Source organism: Petaurus breviceps, unplaced genomic scaffold (assembly GCF_028583685.1).
Source record: "Petaurus breviceps papuanus isolate PSGF00001 unplaced genomic scaffold, PetGlider_PUasm1.0 185, whole genome shotgun sequence".
Taxonomy (NCBI): domain Eukaryota; kingdom Metazoa; phylum Chordata; class Mammalia; order Diprotodontia; family Petauridae; genus Petaurus; species Petaurus breviceps.
In genome coordinates this window covers 31311088-31328375 of record NW_027185797.1, presented here as the reverse complement: position 1 = coordinate 31328375, position 17288 = coordinate 31311088, and the positions used below count along the sequence as shown (strand labels likewise).

Sequence of the window (17288 nt, the reverse complement as noted above, 5' to 3'; positions counted from 1 at the left end):
GGCAGTATCTGCAGTCTTTCTTCTAAAAGGCTAAAGGATGATTAGATGTCGATAAGAGAACAAAACTTAAAAGGAAATCCTAAAATGTCAAAATCGCTTTTCACACTTGCAAATCTCAAAATCACCAGCCAGGGTTACAGTGTCTCCCTCTTAAGAAAGGAGAAATAAGACCTCTGGATACAATTTCACTTCCTTCTGTTAATGCATGCTATATAACCTGGGAAAATTCTGTAGAAAAGCGAAAGGTGGAAATTGAACAACAAAAAACAACTTAAGAAATTAAGGAAGATGGCTAACAATGTCAACAGATTAGGACTCAAATAATGATCTATGTTTTCCATTTACCCCTAAACTCAAGTCATAAGAATTTTAAAATATTTGAGGAAGAGGACAGATATTAACTAATATTATGGTGTTGGTCACAGTCAACCAGCACTTCAATCTTCCTTAAATACTCTGAAATCTACCCTCCCCCCCTACGCCTTTAAAAAAAAAAAAAAGACCAACCAAAATCTGGGACTAGGTGACATTTCCCCACCCTTGAAGGCACTGACTTCATCCAAAACATTCCCCCCAAAACAAAGGATTTAAGGACAAAGACCAATTGCTTCCCTCCAGTCATGTATCAGCTTGCTTTCAAATCATAAAAGTTTGCAGAATCCAACAGGCACTTTCCAGGCAACTGCCCATGCCTTTCTCTGTAGATGCCAGGGATGATTTGGTGATAGTATAATGGAGAGAACTACCAAGTGGGCAAACAGCCGACAGCCAGCTGCTGTGCTTATCACACCAGCTTAGGGGAGTGCGCAGCATTGCACTTTCCTCAGACTTCAGTAGGAGTTTAGGGACTCAATGGAATGGGGACAAAAATCACGACTGAACTGTGGGAGTTGTTTCCCCATACCCCACCTCATTCTTGTCCCTAGTTTTTTTTTTTTAAGGCTATCTGGGCATGGAGACATCCAAGAGACAGACCATCCCTTTGAAGGCATCATTTTCAAGCAGAGATATATAAAAACCTGTTACCACTCATCTGTATACCCTCCCCATCCCCACTGGGATTATACCAATCTACAGCAGAACACATGAAAGGTAGCAGCATCCTGGGTGTATTTCTACTTATTTATGTAACTAGCTACGCTTAATAAAGAAAGACCTTATGAGATTAGGCCAGCAGTGGCCACACCTGCCAGCTGTTTTCAAAAGGTCCCCAGGAGGATATATTTAGGGGAAACTGAGAAGCTGGAGGACAGCCATCTTCTATAGCACTTGCTGTCACTAAGGCTACTTCCAGGGTCCCTGGGATTGCTGCTCATACCAAATCTTTTTGGTGAAACCTGCCTGACATTACTTGCTTGTTCTAGAAAATATATCATAAATCAAAGTTAGAAAGAGTAAAGAAAATGCTCCCCAACATGTAGATTGAGACATACGTGTTTGGACATGGCCAATGTGGTCATTTGTCTTGTTTGACTTTGCAATATTGGCTACAAGGTTGTGAAAAACCCTTTCTTCATTTGGGGAAGGGAAGGAAAAAGAGAGGTAGAAGAAAAAATGTTTGTTTATTGAAAAAAGTTCATTTTAAAAAACACCAAAAAGGGGTTTCTGCTTGGGAGCATCAGGTTCAATATATAGGGGATGGAGCACGGGGAGCCAATTCTCCTACTCTTTGGGTAGAGAACAAGGACAAAAATATTTGCCCAACCAAGAATTTCCATGACAGTATCTTCTTTAAGCCTGAAGTTCGTTTCTCCAGCTCAACAAAATCACCTGATATAAAACCAATATGGTGAGAAGAGTAGTCTTGACCCCTTCTACCTAACTCTCACTTCTCAATGTCTTTTGCCAGCTTTTCTTCCTTTTTTCCAGCCCCCAGGGATGGTTGTTTCTTGGAACTCTACCTATAGCCCTCCATTTCCCAATCCCATTTTTCCTCCCTCAAGGAGCTCCATTCAGTTTCCTAGCATAACACTTCCATGAAAAGGACTCCGCTATCTACATTCCTAGACTTGACCTTTCTCAGCTGCTCTGTGAGCTAGACTGTCATGGTATCATCTCAAACTCAAGACCTGCTTGGACTATTCCAGACTTTAGTAGCAGGTGGTATGACTTGGTCTTTGGGTAGAGAGCAGAGGTCTTGCTAAGACAGAACTCTTTTATGTGTTCTAAGCGTGGGTAGAAGCTTCGTGCTCCCTCAGACTGGCTTGGTAATAGCTGCAGTAGGTGAACCAAGGACATATGCTCAAAATGGCTCCCTTCAGTTAAGAGCTAGGGGCTGGCTCTAGGAGCCCGCCCTTAGACCAGGCTAGATGGCTAAAGCAGGTCTCATTAACGCAAGGCCAGCACCAACTGAAAACGGAGAGGGTGTTGGAGTAGGCCTAAGACTAAAGATTTATTTACTCACCCATATCCCTGCTAGCTAATACTACAGCAGACCATGATTTACACTGCTCAGATACACAATCCTGATATTTTCTGGGACTTGGTTGTCTGCCAATCTCATAAATTAGCCTTATAAAGAATTAGTAGATTTGGGGAGGTATGAGCTTGGATTCTGAGGGCAGGGCAGGAATGGGGAAGACAGAAGCTAGAAGTGGCTAGGGGGGTGGGGGGATGACGCATTGCTATTTGTTTCTTCGTATTTCTAGGAAAACATTCACCTTCTTGCCAGAGTAGGCTAAGCACCTCAAAAGGAAGATAAAATTGAGGGAAACCACCCAAGTAGGGCACAGGTCTGGATAGCAAGAGTGAAGGCAAGAAAAAGGCAAACTCCACCTACGACCGAACCAGTCTTAGAGAGCATGAAGCTTCCACCCACACTTAGACAAAATGGATTTCTGTATATCATGTCTTCAAGCAGAATGCCCTCCGCTTGGCTCTGCTCCCCTGCCTGTAGGCATACATGCCTATACCTTTGTCCCACTCCGATTTCGGAGGAGCTTTCAACAAGAGCCATCGAGAAGTAATAAGTGAAAGGCAGTGGAGGAAAAAAGTGAAGACCCCAAAACCAGAAATGTTCCTTTCCTCCCATCTCACCCACCACTGCATTCTTCTAGTACCTTAAAGCCAAAAAAAAGATGCAAGGCAATGAGAAATAAATTAACATCCCTACTAGGTTGGAAGCTTCATAAGAGAAAGAACTGTCTCTTAGGAAAAGTTTGCACTGCACTCTAAGATTTATACAATGCTTCAATGTTGGCTGAATGGATTCCAGACTACCCCCCCCCCCCAAAGGACCAAAGGCCAGGAGAAAAGGGTAGTTTTCTGCATCAAATTAATGTTCTGTTCTAGGAGTTCCTTTATCTAACAGAACCAATGGAGTGTTTCTAAGTCTCAGAGAAAAATATATTTAATGCTAGAAGAGACCTGAAAAGTCACCTAGACTACACCTCTCTTGTTTTACAGATGAAGAAACAGATACCACTGAGGACAATGACTTATCCAGAGTGTAATAAGTGGCAGCTTCCACATCAGGAGCCAGGTCTTCTGACATCCAGTCCAGGAGTTTCTGCACCTGGAGCACTTCTCCCATCCCTACCCCATGCAGAGACCAAATGAACTCTGAACTGGCTTAGAAGACCTTCCCAAGTTCACCTTTGCCCCTGAACCAAAGAGGAGGGACTTGTTGGAAACTCTACTGGAGGTGGGGAGGTGGGGGTCCACCTGTACACTTTATTCTAACTATAACTATCAGAAAAAGAGAAGGAAAGACAAATCAGCCATTCAAGGTATCAGAAGGAACCAGTCTTACTTGTTTAAGCCAAAGGGTGGCCAACTTTATTCTTTGACTTGCCTTAGGCTTGCCTGCACCTTTGTGAATGTGAAATGCATACTGGCTAGGACCAGCTCTGCTCAAGAGAAATCCTTAGAGAAAGAGCAGCTTGATAGGGCAGAGGAAGAGGGGGGAGGGAGGGAGAGAGACAGGAGACTGACTAGCTGACAAATGAGGCAGGGACTCTGGCCAAGCCATTCTGCACAGGGTTGGGGGGAGGGAAGGGACGTCTCTTTAGACTTCTAATCAGAACCTTGGTTCACCAATAGCCTGAATGGATTTTTTTTTAAAGACTCTACTTCTTTCTAGTACAGTCCGTGGGGTCACAAAGGGTCAGACAGGGCTGCACAACAACAATGCTTCTTTCCGGTTACCAGAACAGCCTCTTGATTGAGCCTTCCAAAACACTTCTTCCAAATTTATGGAATCAGAGAATTGGTGTTATTCTGCAAGATGCTGGGGTGGGGGTGGGGGGGTGCTTAAAATAAATGTGAGCTACCAATGGATTAAAAGCTTAAAGTGAAGTTCACTCATGTTAAGACTTTGGGATCCTCATAAAAGATGGGTTTTTTTGTTTATTCATTTGTTTTCTTCTGAGTCCCCATTCAAGATTCTCTCTACACTAAGGCAAGTTCCAAAGGCCAATGTGTGAACAAGCAGGGTATCTGGAAGTACCAGGATATCCCTAGATATCTAGCTACCCAATACCTACCCAAAGTCATCCAGAAGAATAACAGAACCATAAACACGCCAAGACTGGAATAAGACTACAATCTGGACTTTGGCCCTTAGGAAATTTTCTCACACTTTTCACTTACTTCCAAACAAACAGATGCACAGAGATCCATTTTGTCAAACCCTATTATAACCCAGTTCAATGTTGTTCCTGACATTCAGTCAGTCAGCACAGTAGAGTCAAGGCCAGTCTTAAAGAGTCTGAAGAGCTGCTTTTGAATCATTTCCTCTGCCATTTAGTAGCTAGCTCACCCTGCACAAGGCCAGCGGCTCTGCTGAGTCTCAGTTTTCTTGTTGTGTTTAAAAAAAAAGAAAGGGGAAAGAGGGGCTGAAACAGGTGCCCTGCAGCCCTAAATCTAGGGTCCTCCCAGGATAACTTAGTCAAGTCCCTTCACTCAGGCAAACGAGTCAAGAAAGACCTTCCTCCTTTCCACATCTGAATTTTCCTCACTTGAGATTTCCCCTCCTTCTCCATACCTTCTCTCATCCTGGAGAGACACAAAGGGCACAGGATTCCAAGTCCAATGAGACTTGGGTTTGAATACTGAATCTCTGACATGACTAGTTGGACAACCCTGGGCCAGCAAGCCTTCCACCTGCCCTCACCCATGCAGCTTTTCTCTGTTCCTGACACTATGCTAGACCCTGAGAATACAGAGACAAAGGAGAAACAGTTCCTCTCCCTAAGGAGCTTATAGTCTAATGAGAAAGATAACCAGCTGCAGAGGAAACTATATGCAGAATAGATACAAAATTGGGGGGGGGAGCCCCTTGACCCTCTTCAGGCCTCATTTGCTCATCTGTAAAATGACATCATCTTGGCTATGCCTCTTTCAAAGGGCCACCAAGAAGAAGAAATCACTTAGAACATTCTACTTTTTTTTTTAGAACATTTTACTAAAATGGCACCATATTAGTGCCACCTAGGATGCTATTCTTCCCAAAAGGAAGAAGCCTACAAAGCATGTCCATTACAAAACCCCTCTGCCCTGAACTGGGAATGAATGAAGTTAAAACCATCTGAGCTTCCTTGAGAGACAATGGCCACTACCCATTCACTTTCCAACCCCCTGCCCAACTAGAGAAAATGCTTAAGGATGGTTACTGATGTGGGCAAGATATGTTACGAAGCACATTTAGCACTTTAAAAAATTAGTCTATTTATGTATGAATCATTTGGCTTTGGATAGCCATGAATATTAATAGAAATTGGAATAAGATTTTCCAGACAACTCCTGCACCCTTTGAGGGGCCAGGAAAAGATTTTAGTGTCCAAGCACACAGGAGCTTTCCATTCCTTCCCTCCAACACATTTTTTTTCCAGTTGCTAAAATATATCAAATGAGAACAAAATTTTGCTCTGGGGCAAGATATTGTCTTGATCTTGACTTCTAATTTTTCTTTTTCTGTGACTTCCATGAAGCAGGATCATCTCCAATTTCAACTTCAACTTCAATCTTCCAAGACGGTTCCAGTTAAAAATCTGGCAATGTCAAAGAAGTCAAAACCAGATGATCTTCATCGAGCATGAGCCCAGGTGGTGATTTCCAGGACTTGGGTTCTTCCATGAGAGGCCAAGGATGAAGATTAAAGGGAAAAGTTACCCTCGGGAGAACAAGGAGTAGGGAAGAGAGTCAACAGGTTATTTAACATCTCATCAACCGCTCCTTTGATCCCCAGAAGGCTATGGCTTGGAGATGACAACTGGGAGGGCCAAACTTTTAGCCCAGTGGACATGGCCAAGTTTTGTAGGCAATACCCAAGAGCCTCATTCAGCCTCACCAGACCAGTTTGGGGATGATGAGAGGGAGATCTTCAGCCATAGCAACTCTGTTGCAAAAGTTTTTTCCATATCATATATATGAATTTGTCTATTTTTTTCTGCCATGCCTAATGACTCTTCAAGACCCCGAGTCACAGACAGGTCACATGGCCAATGAAGCCCCTTGAAGTGCCCAAAGACAGGCAATACACCAATCCCACTGGTTCCTCTTGTTTCTAAAAGCATGGCTGGCATTAGGCAACCAAGTTATCCATGTACAGAAAGAGCCAAGATAATTTGGCACACATGGGTCCTGAGTACAAGATGGTGGCTCCATTAAGCTACTGAATTACCCATGTGAGAAGGAAATGCCCACCACAACAAAACAAGACTTGGTTAAACTCTCACTATCCTTTGCATCTGAACACAACTGCTTGTCATCACTGTTTGTTTATAGGCTTAGCTGAAGAGACAAATGCAAACCCAACAGTTTTGCATTGGCCACACCATAAAAACAATTGTCCTTGGGACTTCAGGCTTCAGCCCCAACTGCAGACACTTTTTCTTTTCGTGGTGGCCTTGGACTTGCAGTGGGAAGAAAGTCTCAGCCGCCCAGGCTGACTCACCCATCAGTCTTCACAGCTCTAGGAGAAGTTCACCTGTCTACAGCTATCCCTCCAAAGCTCTTGAAGACCAAGTGGTCTCCAAGGTCCCTTCCAGCTCTAGATCTATGATCCGATGATTCTACGATCTCATAGCATTTAGAGCCAGAAGGGACCTTAGATCCCCACATTCTACTTCCTCCCTGTCTCTTCCTACTTGTTGGCTTCTCAGCCCCCAGCTGCTTGGCTTCTTGGTCATTCACTTAGAGAACACAGTAAGCCTGACCGAGCTGTTCCAAAAAGGGCCTCATGTCCATGGCAGGAAATCTTCTAGGACCTCCTTTCTGGTGATCTTATCTCATTGTCTGATGGTAGCTTAGAAGTAGTCCTGATTACCTGGCTTAGGAAGCCAGATGGCTCAGCTGTGGAAGTGTCCCTCATTAAGGGCACTGGAGAAGGGCAGCTAACAAATGACATTCCTTCTCCCATCTCCATCCTATGGTCTCTCTTTGTCTGTAATGTCCTCTCTAGGTTTCTTCAAAGCTGAGCATCAGGACCTCCTGACAACTTTTCCAATTCCTTCTACTTCTAGATGTTAGTTGTCTCTTCTCAAAATCACAAGAGGAGCTTTTAGGTAAACCTTCTGGAGATATGTTTACTCTTACCCCCAACCCAGTAGAATATCAACTCCCTGAGAGGCTAGATTTTCCATCTTTTTATCCACAGCCCACTGCCTATGAATAATGGGCTCTGGAAACACCAAAAGGTGTCCACAAAAAGGGACTTTTTCAAAAGTGCCCAATTTGGGTGAAGCTGATTCGAAACACTGAAGCAGTCCTTTCTGTTGTACAGTCTAAAGCTGCATTAAATACTCCTCCTATGGAGGAACACAAGAGAGGTCCCAGGTTCTGAAGCCTCCTATTTCCTGAGAAATGGCAACAAATCGTATACACAAGAAAATTCCCTACTAACAGCCTTAGCAATCTCTCACTAGTCCTGGAAATGAAAAGAAAAAAGGCTTGATTTCCTCTAAGTCCTTGCAGCCACTTTCACAATTGTGTTCATTTCCAAAATACTAACATTTGGAAATTCTGGATTCATCTTCAGACATGAAGCTTCCCCCAAATGGAAAAATTAACTTTAAGGTACATTATTATGTTAAGAAATCTCAATGTAGCATCCAATAATAATATGCTCAAATGGTTTAAGCCAATCTGTTTCCAATTATTTTAGGAGTAGTCTTTAATATAAGTAACCGAGGCAGGATTGGAATAGATCAGGGATCAAACTTCCAGAACACATCTCGTTTCCCATTGGAAGCTGCTGCTGTAAACAAGCTAATTGAAGGACTGAACTAAGTTCATGCCAAGATTTCCATTGGCCCCATTAAGAAACTACTCCACCAACCAGTCCCTGAAGCAGTAGGGGCTGGGGACTGCGAGCTTAGGACTCATTCCTGCTCCGACAACGACCCCCAGTGGCCTGGGGCAGATGAGGGCTTTTCCATCCCATTCCCAAAACAAATTCTAGGAAACAGAAGGACCATTTCCTGGGAAGGGAGGAACGGGGGTGTTTGTTCTTAAGATCTAAACATTAATCCATCTACCAGGGGATGCATACTTGCTACAGGAAAGTCCTGAGCACCCGACTCCCATCCTAACAAGAGTTAGGCACCAAGGGACAGTGACTTTCTATTTAAACTAGTTTTTCCTAAACTGACATCAACTGGTATGCACAAGGTCTATGACCTTACATCAAAAAGAGGTAAAATATTATTTGTAAAATAGCATCAAACAAAGGTAGATTTAAAGCTCTTGAAGTCTAATAGGGAAGGAAGGAGGAAAAGGAGAGAAGAGTGAAAAGGAAAGAGGGAGGAAGAGAGAGAAGGAAGGGGGAAGGATAAAGGGAGGGGAGGAAGGAGGGAGGGGAAAAGAGAGAAGATGAGAAGAGGTAGGGAAAAGGGAGAAAGAGAGGACAAGAGGGAAGGCAGAGAAGAAGGGAGAAAGAGAGGAAAGGAGATAGAAAAAGGAGGAAGAGAAGAAGGAGAGAAGGAGGGAAAGAGAGAGGGAAGAAAAGAGAGAAGAAAGGAAGAGGGAAGAAAAGAAAGAGGGAAGGAGAAAGTGAGAGGATGGAAAAAAAGAAGAAAGATGAGAGAAAAGGAAAGAAGGAGAAGAAAAGGAGCTCTGAATTTAGAGTCAAAAGGCCCTGGGTTCAGAAAATCTGTTTATTACCTGTGCAACCTTGGGCAAGGCACTTCCCCTGTCTGAGGCTCAGTTTCCTCATTTGTAAAATGAAGAGAAGGGACCAAATAACTTCTAAGGGCCCTTCTAGGGCTAAGGCCTGTGATCCTGCCATGCTAGAATCAGGCCTGAAAGATAGACACAATGACAAATGTAACAGGCTCTTGAAGGTAATCAAGACCAGTGGAAGGGAGAGAGACGGGAATAAGAAGAGATTTTGATCTGGAAGAGACCTCAGGTCTTCGAGAGGAGAAAACAGAGCTTCATGCAAGGGATGTGGCCTGGCTCAGGTGTAAGTAGGAGAGATTTGAACCCAAGTCCCCTGCCTCTGTTTCTAGTCCCTTTCTCAAGAGCCAGCATCCTGAGGGACTGGTCCTCTCTGTGACCAGGACAGTTAGCACTTGGCCTCCTAGAACTGAAACTGAATTGAGTGGCAGTTTCTAATAGTTAGCTGAATACCTGAATCTTCAAGAACACAGCTGGAAAGTCAGCCTATGTCCAAGGCTGAGTGACACACACCTATCACCAGGGTCCATTTCAAATGATCTGAGGTCAAGTGGCTCCAGCCATCTCAGGGCCCTGGCTTTGCTCCAAACCTAGCAGATCTATTTCCAGATCTGTGGCTGAGGGCCAGGTCTCTGTTCACATCCACACCTTCCCCCACTAATACAGGAGCCAGAGCACAGATCACTGGAGAATTAGCATGGTCTCTATCCTGCTGGCCCTGCCTCTCAAAAAGCAAGATAATCATTCTACAGATTAACAGTGGAAACTGGCTGTATCTCATTATAATTATAGTGACTTCCAGGGGCTTAAATCCTGCTAATTTGCAACACTGCTTCCCCTCCCCATCCCCTTATCCTCTAAAAACTGAGGTGGTCATTTTCTTCCAGTAATTTTCCATTCATTTGTATGTATATAGAATAACTCTTGGCAAGTCAGCCTCAAAGCATGCCTTCCATTCAGGGAAAGGAAATAGGTCTGGGCAATGTAGCTCTTCTAGAATAGATAATCTGATTCAGAGACAAAAGGGGGGAGTTTTTTTAACTGGTCAAAAAGTCTTACTAGAGAGGAGTTCCTTCATTGTTTTCTTGGCCAATTTTCTTAGAATTTAGAATTCTCCAATACAAGTCCTACATTTGCTAATCACACATATTCTAGTATGCAAGTAGGAAACGGTAAACACCTTTATTCCTCAAGCTAATCAATCATTGGGGGAGAGGAATCTATTGATTTTGTAAATAAAAGGGGGTAAAAACCACCTAGGATTAGAGGGAAGATTTCCCAAGGAATCATCTTTATTAGGGGCTAACCTCATCCAGAAAGCTTGATAAAACCCTCCATCTGCCCAAGGAAAATGGCTCATTTCCCAGCAACTGATCACTCACATATAATCAAGGAGGACTGGGGAAAACAAGAACTAAAAAGAACCTAAGTGGTACCAATGAGGAAGAGAGGCATTCCAGACATGTGCAAAGGGACAGGGCTAAGAAAAAGTATTCATTGCATTGGGTTTTGTTACCTCCCATGAAAGGACCAAACAAATTCTGGACACATTCAGTGGAATAAATGCGTTGGACTGAGGACCCCTAGATTAAGTGTCACTGAATTGAAAGCAAGCTATCCCGTTTCCAAATTCTCAAGATTAAAATGAAGGATCCCACGCCTGATTTTTTCCAATAAGTTCCTGGTAAATCAAACCCAGCATCATCATAAGTGCTCTGAGGCAGGAAACCAGTCATGGCATCACTAGGTTAATAGGTCACCCCTCCCCCCCGACTCAAACCAAAATGGTCCTCAGCTACTTCATCCCAAAGAAAGCAGGATGGTTGAGCTTCAGCCTTGGTTAAATCATTGTTTGCAAGCACAACAACCTGAGTTACGGACACAAGCCACAAGCCAGAGCCACGATGGGCTCTGAGTACTGGGTACAAATTGCTTCCACACAAATGAGCCAAAAAGAGGAGGAGGGAGAAGGGGAGAGCTAGGAGCCACAGGAAATCGAAGTCTCCTGAAACTCGAGGACAGGGAGCCAGAGAGCACGAAAGGCACACGAAGCAATTCAAGTGGCTTTCAGCAGGATGAGTCCCACGAAAATTAAGTCTAGCCTTCTGTTACAGGTAGAAGGCCTTTCCTTCTCTTCTCTCTTACCTCCTGTGCATGAAGGAAATCTCTAAATATTAAGATTGAGTTGTGGATAAGGCACAAGAGGCCATTCAGTTCAGCATAAACAGAGCAGGAAAAGAAAAGAAAACAACCTCCAGCCACTGGGAAGGGCCCTTATTCCTTCCAATGGCATTTGCTGCCACGAAGACTGGGAACAAAAGACCTTGGGAACTGTCATGAGATTTCTAATTATAAGTAAATAAATCTCATGACTGGAGATTTCCTCATTTCCTATCTTCTTTGTCAGAGAAGTTAGAAAAATACTGAAATCATCACCGTGTACTTTCCAGGCCTCTTGCTCAGCTTATCAGTGGTGGTCAGACAACTCGGCCCAATGCAGAGGATAGAGAAAGAAGGAAACCAGCTTTGGAAATCTCTGTCCAGCCATTTCAGAGGAGCCTAGATTTAGAGCTGAATGGGCAGGGCCCTCAGAGGCCAGCCAATCAGGGCCCTCAATTATTCTTGCAGCCACAGGTAAATGGGAATAAGTAGGAAAAGCCCAAGTGGGCAGGAGGCCCAAGTGTCCTTCCAGGTCCTTCGATGTCCTGACTCTCCCCCTCGTGCATTTCACACACAAACACACATAGCCCCATCACCTATTATAGCAAAACCATGCTAACATTTAGTATGGTTAGTCTACTGTGGCAAATACACACCCAAAGGACTCACAATTCATCTTAATCACTTACCTTCCAGCAAGGGATGAAGACAACTTGTGTACCGAGGGACAAGGGCCCACAGTACAAATCAACGGTCAGCTACACACAAGTAAAATGCAACTTAGTGGAAGGCTTTGGATTGTTTTTATTCTTTCAATCAAAGTGAAATATAAAAAGGTTCAAATCACCCATTATAAGAAGGAACACCACACAAAACTTAAGTCAGAAAATGTGATAAATATACATACACCCCCTTCCCCCCAATCCCCCCACTTACACACCCCCCCACACCCACAATCTCTCTCTCTCACACTCACTCACACACACACACACACACACACACACACATTCTCTATTATGGACAATTGAAGACGAGAAAGACATTCTGGTCTGGTTTCTGGCATGGCTATTTCCCAAGAAAAAACCACAGTCACCTTTGAGATCCCTTCACATGTCATGTCCAATCAGGCACCAACAATTCTTCATCCTTCTTTTAAAGCTGACTATCATTCCCAAAGCTACCACCCTACTCCAAGCCCTTATTAATTCCATGATGAGACTACAGAACTCATAACTGCCCTGGTCTCTTCCCTTCCAGAGTCTGCTATCTCTAAATTATCCTTCTTTCTGCAATCCAATTTACCTTCCTTGGGCATTCATTCACCCGCTCAAAATCTTTCTGTGGCTCCTAAAATATAAAACCCACATGCCTTCATGGACTTCGGGACCTGTCCTACCATTTCCAGTCTTATCTTCTATTATCTTCCATTGTTTGACTCAATCCATATTTATTAAGCACCTACTATGCACCCTTAGGAAATCTATGTGCTATAAGAGGGAAGTCAGAAGGGAACCTCAAATGCATACAACCAAACAGAGTAAGTCTAGGAGGGGCAAAATGAGCTGAAATCACCAGACAGAAGGGTCATTGTGGCAAAGAGGTGGGGTAGAGAAGAAAAGGGAGGTTGAGACCCTGTTGTAGAGGGCCTTACATCCAACTAAGATGTCTGACAACATGTCTGGGCAGGCACCTGGCATCAGCAGCCCAGGATGTTAGGACGTTTAATATGGCAGCTATGTTTAGAAGAGACTGGAGGCAGCAGAGATGGCTGCTGTTCCAAGAGTCTTGGGCAAGGGGCGAGTAGAGCGCGGCCCTGGAGTCAGGAGAACCTGAGTTCAAATCTGGCCTCAGACACTTAACACTTACTAGCCGTGTAACCTTGGGCAAGTCACTTAACCCCAATTGCCCCTCCAAAGGAAAAAAAAAAGAGTCTTGGGGAAAAGTTAGTCCCATGGTGGTAGGAATGGAAAGAGAGGGACAGATTGGAGAGATGTAAGGAGAAAAAAAAAAGAATCATCAGTGAATGGGAACTGAATGGATGTGAGGTCAAAGAAAAGGTGGAATCCAAAACGAATAAAATTGGAGCCTGGGTGACAGCTGGAATAAGGGCATCCTGAGGGGAATGGGCAAGCAGAAGCAGGAGCATTGTGGGTGGGGAAGAGAAAATGAGCAATTCTTCATGTATGTCTTCTCGCCCAAAGTGCCTTCTACACAGAACATGCTTACTAAACATCCAGTCCCATGGACCTAATGGCAGTTGGTTTTATTTGAGTTCTGCCTTGGGTCTAAGAATAAGAATCATGGGAAAAGCATTAAGATCCAAGTCAAAGAGAGACTGGAATCCTGATGAGTTTTTTCCCTACTTAAAACAAAAAAACACATGAGGTCCCTGGGCTTGCAGATGGCCAGTTGGCTCCAAGTCCTAACAGATCTCTGAAAGGTGTCATTCTGATAACATTTACTGGCCACAGTGACACATTAACACAATTCTCAGAACACAGTCCTTATCTCAGTTTTATGAGTAAAACTTGACAAATCTGTGGACTTTAGGACCCAAGAACACAGAAATGCATGACTAACACAGCCCTGGGACTGGCTCTTGTGCAAAGTTAGGCTTGTGTGCAAGGAAAGTGGAAGTTTGCAAGAATGTTTCAGGGGTAGAAACAGGTGAGGAGATGAAAGGAGAGCCAGGATGCTTCCAAAAGAGTGAGAATTCAAGTCATTCAACAGAACAGAAGAGCCTTGAAGGCAAGGCTGGCTTACCCTGTTTTGGTTTTTTGGGGATTTTTTTGCATTCTTCCTTTGCCTAGCACCTTACTGGGCTGTTAGTAGGTGCTTAACTATTTGAATTTACTGTTTGAACTGGGGGAGATGACAGGGACATGCCAATTATAGACGGAAACAACTTAATAAAGGAAGAAAAGGCCTTGGAGAATTTGTGTTAAATGTGAAGGGTGAGGGGAATGTCCCAGTGACCTGTAGGTTATGCTATGTTTGAGTTTCTTCCATTGCGAAGAAAGAACTATGAAAGTTCAAACTCTAGGTTAAGCAGAGTAAATAAGTGGTGAAGGCTCAGAGTCATGTTTTCTACTCCCAAGGACAGGGTTCTTTCTTTCCATTTTTCACTAACGCCTGTCAGTGAAGAATAGGGACCAGATCATCTTCTTCTAGTAATTCATAAGGAGATTCAAGAAGAGAAATGCTACTCATGGTCTACACACACATGTGCAGAGCAGGAAGGATCAAGGGAAGTGGGAAGCAATCAGTCTGGTAGCTATCACTGAGATCTGTGCTGATTGGACAACAGGGTAGACTATGGCCATGCATAATAACCTTATTGAAAAGGTATAGATTTAGGGGTGGCCAGGTAGCACAGCGAGTAAGAGCACCGGCTCCAGTGTTGAGAACACCTGGAGATCGAATCCCTGGCTCAGACACTTAGCACCCACCCAGAAACACCTGGCCGTGTAACCTTGAGCAAGTTACTTAACCCCAATTGCTTAGGGGCGGCCAGGTGGCTCAGTGAGTAAGAGCACCGGCTCCAGTGTCGGGGTGACCTGGATCAAATCCGGGCTCAGATACTCAGCACCACACCCAGAAATAATAACTGGCCGTGTAACCTTGAGCAAGTTACTTAACCCCAATTGCTTCAAAAAATTAAAAAAAAAAAGGTATAGATTAGATTTTTTTTAAAGATAGTAAAGTAGCATTGTTTGCTAAGAAAATGTGCTCCTGTGAGGAAATCCATGAAACAGAAGGCATGAATTTGGGTGAGGATCAGTTTTAGGAAGAAACAAAAGCACTATCACAGGGCTGAGTTGAATATAGCCCACCAAGCCAGAAGGAAGAAATGAATGGTGAGCTCAGGAATCTAATCACAAAGTTAATAGAAAAGCATGCTACAGTAGGGGAAGAGAAACTTCAACATGCTTCTGACATCTGCTAGAGCCCTGCCCCTTCCCTCTCCTTATCTCTCTCTCTCTCTCTCTCTCTCTCTCTCAAGCAGAGCAGCTAATACAGTCTTGATTTGCTTTAATGATAATTTCATCCTTGAAAAAGTGAGAGAAGCCATGATGGGCCTGATTCTTTAGACCTTATTTTGGTCCAAAGAAAAAGAGAAAGTGGTTGTTAAAACAGGAATGATAGAAACCCTGGCAGGAAGAGACAATAACATTTTAACAATAGATAAGAAATGAAAATGTAGGCATGTTCTATGGACCCTAAATTTAGGCAGAGTAGATTTCAAAGAGTTCAGACAAATGATAGGATCCAAGGAAGTCACCTTAAGAGGGATGATGTGCTCCCAGGGATTTGATCACTTTAATTTGTTCATTAGAATTTCAGTGGTAGAGGGAAGAAAGGAGGAGATAACTCACTTCTCCCAAATGACCAAAGGGACATGGGGAAGTTCTCATGAAGGGACCTGCTTACCACAACGGTCACACCCAAGTGGGAGAGAGCACAGCTGGACTTTGAAATCAATCAGATCCTCTAGTTCTTTATCTGGGGGTCGCTGCCACTACAACCCAACTCCCAGGATGACCCTGCTGTCTGGACCCTGACTAATCAGCCGCCATGCTTATATGTGGAACTGCATGTTCTAGTCTCATCTGTCCTGAGCCTTGAGATAATCCCCAAAGGGAGGAAAACCACGAGAGTGGGTGGGAGGAGAGGCAGCTGGATGATAAACATATGCATTTGCTGCATTAAATTCAAAGAAACCAAGCCTCTTGACCCATCATTTCCTATCTCCTATGCTAATGGAACCTCTCCTACATCTGTTTCCCCTTGGGTCACCTCAGGCTGGGTAGAATTCAAGAAGGGCATGGCTTCCCATGTCACTGTAGAATTTTAACCAGGACATGGTTAATATTAAAGCTGAACCCAAAGGAGGGAGGCAAGACTCAGCATCTGGAGCAAGAGGTGAGCTCACTCGACAGACGGTAGCTTCTTGTTCTATCGGACACCGAACAAACAGGCCATTGCCGAGCACACGGCCCCTCTGAAAGCAGCGGAACCCGAGGCAGAGACTCGAGAAGGGTTCAGCTGGTGTTTGAAAATAAGACACAGAAACGGGAGCCTTTAGCTGGGCAGCAACGTGGCACAAGGGCGAGGGCAGCAGATTTGAAGTCAAAGACCTGTCTCTGTTACAGAGGACCCAACAGCAGCAGGGTTTATATGGGCCAAGCTTTTCTGAGAGGTGTAAACATGAAATCCAGCCTATGCAGGGCACATTCCCCCAACACACACACACACACACACACACACACACACACATACACACACATATCATTTGGCCAAGACTTCTTTGCCTCCAAGAAAGCAAAGAATTCTCAGGGGAAACCTGGTGGCTCACACAGCAGCCTTCCTATAGGTCAGTCATCTTCTTTTGCCCTGATTGTTAAAAAAAAAAACCCAAAGCAAGACTAGCTTTGGCTCCCACAGGACAAGCACAGAAAATGGCTGGGGAGGCCCAGGCCTGTCCATCTATAAAAGGAGGTCCTTTTTTGAGATCAAAGAGGAGACAGCTGCTCAGTGGATGTGCAACCTCCCATTCCAGTGCCCCATTTGGAAAGGGAAAAATCTTTCGAGAAATAATTGGCTCTGCCAGATGAGCCAAAAAGTCCCTCCACAAATGCTGAGAGTCCTCTCCTCCAAGGACAGAAACCTCAGCCGCACCACACCCCTGTTTTCTGCTTCCATTTCAAGGTTGGGCTGTGCTCCTGGCCCTGGCAGGACTGGCCTAGATACCCTAGCCCAGGAGGAAAGAAGAAAGGGAATCACCTCAGAGTGATTCTTGTCTGCTCAGAAGCCGGGGACCAGAAGGCAAAGGTGCCTGGGACAAGCAGGGACCGGGGATCACTTTTGTTAATCTTTGTCTTCGGGGGCTTTTCTCTCCTTTGATCCTGTACCTCAGGCCCCAGCCAAAGCACAGAGCAAAAAAAGTAAGGCAGAGGGCTCCCTTGCCTCTTCTCTCCGAGTGGCTCTCCCTCCCCTGTCTTTGCTTACCT

At 44.3% G+C, this 17288-nt stretch overlaps 1 protein-coding gene across 1 annotated transcript in view; it reads right to left on the bottom strand.

Annotated features, from left to right (window-relative positions):
• The window catches only part of IGF2BP3 (insulin like growth factor 2 mRNA binding protein 3), a 96858-nt gene that overhangs the window by 45450 nt on the left and 34120 nt on the right, over positions 1-17288 (bottom strand). Inside the window, exon 3 of the mRNA XM_069088199.1 lies at positions 11967-12035. Within this exon, the coding sequence (XP_068944300.1) occupies positions 11967-12035 (69 nt within the window). The remainder of the gene's footprint in view (positions 1-11966; positions 12036-17288) is intronic.